Source organism: Barbus barbus, assembly GCF_936440315.1.
Source record: "Barbus barbus genome assembly, chromosome: 24".
NCBI lineage: Eukaryota > Metazoa > Chordata > Actinopteri > Cypriniformes > Cyprinidae > Barbus > Barbus barbus.
In genome coordinates, this window is record NC_136752.1 from 6940176 (window position 1) to 6947958 (window position 7783).

A 7783-nucleotide genomic window follows, 5' to 3' on the forward strand; every position below is an offset into this window, starting at 1 on the left:
GAAATAGTGTGGTAAGATCACATGTATTTGAATGAATTATAGTATTTATTTGAATTATCGACCGATTGATTGAGAGAAAGTCGTTTGTCTCTCTACAAACAATGAAGCTGTTTAGTTACTTCAAAAACAGTGATTTTACCACTTTGTTGCTGAGGAATATAATGTAGTGATCTAGTATCTAGGCTATTTTATTAATAAAAGTCACGTGGAAGAGTTGACAAGTTTGTCATTAAACCTGTGCATTAAATGGTTTTAATGCATACTTGCCAGCCAATCAGAATCCAGTATTCAGACAGACCATGGTATAACTTCTATTAATCATAGGTTCAGTGTTTTTTTTTAAGTCTTTTTAAGGACCCATAATAAACAAAGGGAAAATCATAATCCTTGGCGCATACATTTTTCAGAAACAAGGACTTACTGAACAAATTATTCTCTTGAAAGTGCAAAAAAAAGAAAATGGTCTTGAGGTGTTTGTTGTACAGAAAAAGTTAAACGGTCCCAGTAACAGAAAATCTGCCACTGTACCAAGCGTTTAAGGATTTATTTTTCTATAAACAGCATACTAACTATGTGGATGAACATTCTGTCCGGTCCTCAGATTATCTCATTGTGAAGAGTTTGGAAAGGAAAGACAAGCTGTTTCTCGTAAGTCTTTCCATTGATCTGCTGACACAAGACACACACAAATGAACACAGCCTTGGTGCTGTGTGCCATCATCATCATCATCATCATCATCCTTCTAATGTGTGGGTGCGTGCGTTTTCGTGCTTTTATTCTGTATGTGATCTTGAGCTCTCATTTCCTCTCACTAATGTGATATTTTGTATGTCTTTGTGGTTTATATATCAAATACATTGTATATGACATTCTTTTCTTACTACTTAGTGTAGAAGAAAACCAGTGTCTTTCCCTTTTAATAAACAATAAAACTGTGATCCAAGCATCTTTATTCAGAGTATCTCGTCTATGATTGTTTCTTTTCACACCACTTCAATTGTACCAAGTTCACAACCTCATTAAACTCTAAAAAGCAGTGTTTTAACATGATTTATGGTAAATAAAACTACACTTTTACACTTTCTGAAGAAATTAGGTGTGCCAAATCCCATGCTAGTGTAATTACTTAGGAGATCTAAGAGTTTGGGTAGTTTCTCTAATATTTGGGTATTTTAGAAAAGGCTCACGTCCCAAAAAATGCCAAATTATGAGAAGTGTACTTCAGTAAACTGCATAATTTGAGGTGTATTTTATGTCTGTAGCACAAACAGTGAGGGATGAGTTATACACCAAAGTGAAGAAACCTAAAAATAATCAATAAGGGCATCGCAAATGTTCTAGATGTAAAAAGACTAGGGATGGGCATTTCTGGTCATATTTCATTTCGAGTAATCCACAGGTTTGAGAAACGAGTACTCGATTAATCGGGGGTGGAGCTTAAGCAAGGGGCGGGGCGTGTGCGTCATAGCGACATTGAATTGAAATTGATATTTTAATTAAAGCCCTGTTAAAAACGTTGTTAATAAAACTATGACAGGATTCAGAAAATAATTAAATTAACACAGATTATTAAAAATCACCATCAATAGTGGTTAATACAGTAAACATTTAAAAGAAATAACAGCGTGAGGTGAAGCTGAAGCGCTTTTTCTACATGACGCATTGTATATAAAATTAATCACATAGCCTAGATACACAATATGTAAATGTTATATTACAAATTGTATTTATCTACACAAAATACATGTGAGCTTGAACTACGTGCCAACCAGAAAGTAGTGGATGCGCTTCTCCCGTTACAGGCGCTTTAAAACAACAGCAACTTTGCAACAGCAAAAAAAACAAAAAAAAAACAAAGTTATTTTACAGTATTATCCCCATCCCTGTGTGTGTCTTATTATTTGTATAAATATTTTGGATCAGTTTTTAAAAAGAGAACCTACCTTTTTCTATGTTTTATAAAACAAATAAAACACACATGATACTGCTTTTCAGTTATTTTATTCAACTGTTATTTTTAACAAAACAATATTTTACTTCAGCAGCATCACAACAGCTGTGGATCAAAAAAGTTTTTATCTTTTTACCACAGCTATAAAACTTAAAGATTAGGTAACATAACATTTCTTTCAAAATGATCAGTTGGTAAAGGGAAATAAAATAAAGCCGGCATAATTTAACTATGCTGCTTAAACTTAAAACAAAAACAGCCTGAATATTTTACCATGCATGGCTAATAAAACTTAACATAAGGACTACATATTTTTATTCAAAAAGACCAGTCGGTCTACTTGCTCAGATGAAAGCCGAGTGCGGAGTCTATTTACAATTAGACCGGCGGTGGAAAAAACGCGCTCAGCAGGCACAGAAGTTGTCTTTCCTCAAAACCTTGTGTGAATTTTCCATTCATTTATGTAATGACAGGTTAGTGTCATATACGATTCAGTGGTTAGCGAGGTCCACGAGTCCGTGGTTATAGCCACCCGCGCTGCAGTGACCGTTTTGCGTGATGGGACAGTATAGTGGGGCTCAACGTAATTCATTAAACGTTTAAAATCTTCACCTTCAACAAAACTAATAGGCAGCAAGTCTTCTGCTGTCATTTCTATTAGCTGCGTCATCTTCTCTGCCCTGCCTGTGTCGCATTTCTGTCTGATGGTGAAATCTCTTATGCTCGTCTGACTGCTGGTAGTGGCATCGGCATCATCTGCTTTTTTGCGTTTATGTGCAAGGTAACGCATCGAACTTGTTGTGGAGTTGTAGACGAGTGTGGCGCTGCACATCTTACACTTGACTGTTTTTTCGTTAAGTTTTTCAAAGTGTTGCCAGACATCGCTGCGCGCTTTAGAAGCCATATTCGCTCTGTGTGCCGGTCTTGTCTCTAGACCGCAACTTCTCGCAGCCATAACCAATCAAATATCAGACTACCGCCCAAATACCAGCATAACCAATCAGAAAGAATGAAAGTAGTTACAAAATTTTTTTAATGCATTTTTAGAGCCAATCGATCATCGTTTTCATGCTCGATCGTCGCTGATGCGTTCGAGTAATCGATTAATCGAGTACTCGTGCACATCCCTAAAAAAGACTGAGGTAAAGTATGGCGCATTTCAATTTCAGCCCAGTCAAAATGTGATTTTCCATATTTCAATGTTCTTGCATTTTTTCTGAAGATTCAGAAACTCAGTTACTTTTTCACTTTGACTTTTAATTTCTGAATGTCTCTGGAGCTCAACATCAGCATTCCGTTTTTGAAGCGTCCAACTTGTCCACCAAGCTCTCCGCTAGACGACGATTTACTTTTCTCAGTCCTGGGAAGTCAAAAAGACAACAAAAATTAGCAACACTACAAAAACAAAGACCTGATATCTTGACTCTGAAGGTGCTCTGTGAAATTTTACAGCCAAAATTTACAGTTTTGCTCGTGTTCATGCCAGATGGTCACACAGATTTGCTGAATTAACCAATAGAAAACTGCTGGTTTAAAAGTGACTTCTGTGCGAGTTGTGCTTCATGCATTGCTACATAATTGAAATAATAATAATCTTTTTATTTGCCCTAAAATTTGACCACACCTTAAGACTGTACTAATACAATCAAGCACTAATTACAACCCATATCATCTAAATGACAAAAACTCCTGGAGAACATCAGAAGATGGACTTTTTAACGCCATTGAGTTCAAAACATAGACACAAACCTTGATTTCCCTTCTTTCTTTCTTTTCTTCTGTGGTTCCTGACAAATCACCCAGAGAGGAAAGGTTAGTGAAAAGGTTGCACATGCTACAGAAGTAGTCAAGTAGTCATGTAACAATTGGTTGTACTTACAGATTTTACTTCCTCTTTGGCTTTCATCTTACGTTCTTTTATCATTTGTTGATACACTTTGTAGTTAACATACTGCTTATCAGGGGGCTACAGAGAAAAAACAAGATTTATTCATTTGAGTATTGTTAAAAAAATTTGTACAAAAAAAAATATATATATATTATGACGACGAAATAAAAGGGCCAGAAACATACTCTACACAGGTACGCAAACCCAAAAGCAAACTAGTATTGATAAATTGATTATACACTGATATACTATTATTAATTTTTGTTAATATTTTGAGTTAAATTTTACTTTTATATTTTGTTATAATTCTATTTTAGTAATTTTGTCATAGTTTTGTCATTTTTATATTTTAAGTAATAAAAGTGTTTCGTAGTGTCTATTCACACTAAGTGCAAATAGCCCGGCTTGTTGGCAGAGGCTAATTACACTAACTCTGCCTACCAACGTGTGATTGGACTAGTCAACACTGAAAAAAGACGCTCATTAACATCAGTTTCCGTGGCGTAGATGGTAAGGCAAGTGCTTTTTTTACGCGATCGACCCAAGTTCGAACCCGCCTTTTGCCGAACTGTTTTTCTCCCTTTTCAAATCTCATATCGCATGGGAAAGGCATTTATTTTCAATAAAAATGAAGGAAATTATCAAAAAGTTGAAAAAGTATTGGTTAGAGTTAGGGTAGGTGTAATGAGGACTTTATTGTACCAATAAGGTGTAATCCATTTAATAATTTTAATTAAAATGATAATTTACACTCAACACGTTATTACTGCATACCGTTTTATAATGTACTACAATACTGAGGTGCAGATAATAGCTACTATTAGCAAAAAGTAGTATAAATAGAAAATCTTGCTATTTTAACAGTGCAAATAAAATCCATTGCGATTTACACTTATTTACAAATAGCACCTTTTGCTAAGAAAATATGCTATTTACACTCCGTGCAAAAAGCCGCTGACAAAATGTTTTCAGCTTTTTTTTTTATTATGGTTTTAGGTTTAAAATAATTACCCTGCCGCGAACGCATTGCAAGCGTAGGGTCAAGGGAGCAACAGAGTTACCTTCAAATGTCTGTCCCTTTTGAATAAAAGTATGATTAAATGTAAACTTGTCAATAGTTCAACCAACTTTCTCTGCAAGATTAGATTCCCCTGCGGTAATGCTGAATACTTGTACTGCATTATATATTGCATTCGGAGAGTTTCTGAACACAAAGCAGAAGGGTTTCTTTGAGTATGTTTGAGGCCCAGCAGGGTTGCATGTGATTAGTGGATGTGTGCTGAACTCACTCTGGCTCCCAGCATGATGGCTCTGTCCTGCTCAAAGACCCTCTGCTGCTGCTTCTGATACCCCGACAGCCCAAACTTGTGAACCTCAAACCGAGCCTGTGGGGGACACACATGTCATGCAAGTTAATGTGACATTGACAGGTTCTCAACTCTGGCCTTCATGGTCCACTTTCCTGCAGAGTTTAGTTCCAGCCCTAATCAAAAACAGCTCAAAGTCTTCAAGATTATTAGAGCCAGAGATGGGCTTGTTATTCGGAGGTATGACAGAATGTCTATATGATAAAATGTTAAAGGCAGGTGAGTTTGATCAGGGTTGGAGCTAAACTCTGCAAGAAAATGGATCTTGAGGGCCAGAGCTGGGAACCCCTGCTTTTCAGTATTCAATGAGTTTTTATTCATTTATAATCAATATTTTTTTCATTTTGTCCACCATCTTGGATTTATTTTTTTCACTGACTTCCCCAAAATGCCAAAGGGACTCAAGGATTTGAGATCGCAAACTGAGGCAAAAATCTGGCCATGCAGTGTATTCAAGCCTTGAGCAGCATAATTAAGTTAACTATCTTTTGGTACAGCCATCCGTGATGCCTTCAAGTGAAACTGAAGTAGCTACAGATCTTTTTTTTTCATGTTGTGACAAGGATTTAAGTGAAATGGATTATTTAAAGAGACACAGGATGGGGACTTTAGTTCAATACGGCATCTGATTATTGGATGGAGACAGAATTGAATGCGTTTTGCAGTCGATTGTAAGAAAGAGGTGACGTTTCAGTTGACTAAATGAATGGAGAAGTCCGTATACGTCACCAGAGAGAAATCTGTCATTTCTCTGGAAGATCCAATTTGACATTTTGATAAAAAATTACAAGGTCAATTAAAAAAATGCATGGATTTAGATAATGCGTTTAGAAAATAGGGTGAATTTTTATTTTGTGCCGACTTATAAAATGCTGTCTATGTAGACAGCTCATAAGGTTTTGAAAAGGAGCAATAATCTCACCTTTTCTATTGCTAGTTTTTCATCTGAGCTGTTTTTCGTCTTTTCTTTGACATCAGAAACCTGAGGATAAACAAACATGGATATAGTCAGATGAGAGTTGAATGCAGCTGTTTTTATCTCATTCTTTCATGCACATATTCACATTTCCATTTAATCACATGATCTTTATCGATAATTTTACCCATACAATGTATTTTTGGCTATTGCGTATTCATATCAAGAAACCAAAAAATAAATAAATGTTTTTTTTTGTAGATAATGGACGTCTGAGGCTGCATGCTCTTTTTACCTTCTGCCCTGGTTTAACAGCCTTTGATAATTTGTTCTTCTTCAAAGGATCAATAAATGTAACAACCTCCACGTTGGATGGTTTAGCCCCAGATAGCATGCTTGTCATGAGCTGCTCTGAGTCTGTGTCACGACAGGCTGTTTCTGTATTTTCCTCAGTATCGTTCAAGTCATCTTTAGCAGAGTTCTTTCTTTTCCGTGACTTTTCCAATCTTTTGTTTTTTCCATCACCTAAACGTGAAAAATTACATCAAATATTAAAATCAGTAATTCCATAAAACTGCATATTTATTTTGTAGGTTTATATTTGTGCAGCATGCTAAATTTTAAATATTAACAGCTGCAACCTTATTTATTTGTTAAACTGCCACTTCCTGAATTAAACAGCAAATGTAACAAAGAATGGATTATAGAAGAAAAAAAAAAAAAAGTTTATCGTTGCATACTAATTACTGCTTTAGTTTTGGAAACAGTATGTAGTGCACAATATTTAGTACGCTAGTATTGTTTGTCTCATTGTAAACAGAGCCCTGCATTACAACACGGTGAATTTACTGCATCATACACTTTTCGGTGGTTTTATGCTCTACTTATAGAGTCTGTCAAATAAAAAAAATAAAAAATGCTGTTAATCACCATCTGCTAGCTAATAGCTACCGTAGTTGTTATTAAAAACGTCACTCTCACCAAAATCATACAGCTTGTTCAGAACTTGATCGAGGAAAAGACGATCGTCACCGTGTTCATCTCTTGTCACGCTCATATTTTAATAAATAAAACACGTTTTAACAGCAATGTTCGTGTGTTTCACGTGTGTGCATCACAAACGCGAAAGGTCCTTTCTCACTTGCCGTCAATACGCTCGTCGCCCCGGACGTAGCCTAATCTGAAATGTTGACACCGCCCATGTGACAGCACAGGACAGGAGGAGGAGGAAACTGTAAAAATGCTTCTTTCCTCTGGACGGCGCCTGGAAGCCCAGAGCTCCAACCCTCCATCGAACCACATTCAAACCTCACGGCGTTTTTTTCTTACTAGATGTATGGTAAAAGTCATACACCTTTAAATATATAACTTTTAAATTGTGCTACCTGAAATAAAAATAAAGAAAAATAGCGCAGAATGTTTAAATAAAGACATTAAGTGAACACAACAAAGGTCAGTGATTGGTCCACCCGTGCAGCGCTGAGAAAAGTAACATGTACCACGTGTTCATCAACGTGACGCGGAGGCGGTGGTTTTTGGTTTCATGACACCAGAAAACAAACAAAAAAACAACAAACCCACACGTTAAATTAAAAATATACATATACGGCGAGCCGTTATGAGCTGTTTCATACTCTAACCTGATTTTTTTTGTCAGTGA

General features: G+C 36.1%; 1 protein-coding gene across 1 annotated transcript; it reads right to left on the minus strand.

Annotated features, from left to right (window-relative positions):
* Window positions 1-920: 920 nt before the first annotated feature.
* Window positions 921-7765, minus strand: fsaf1 (40S small subunit processome assembly factor 1). Its single transcript, XM_079375538.1, has 8 exons — window positions 7105-7765; window positions 6419-6648; window positions 6130-6189; window positions 5130-5225; window positions 3832-3918; window positions 3702-3739; window positions 3091-3312; window positions 921-1353 (listed from the first exon to the last, which is right to left on the minus strand). The coding sequence occupies exons 1-7, from the start codon at window positions 7178-7180 to the stop codon at window positions 3189-3191; spliced, it is 711 nt and encodes a 236-aa protein (XP_079231664.1). The 5' UTR covers window positions 7181-7765; the 3' UTR covers window positions 921-1353; window positions 3091-3188.
* Between the last annotated feature and the right edge of the window lie 18 nt (window positions 7766-7783).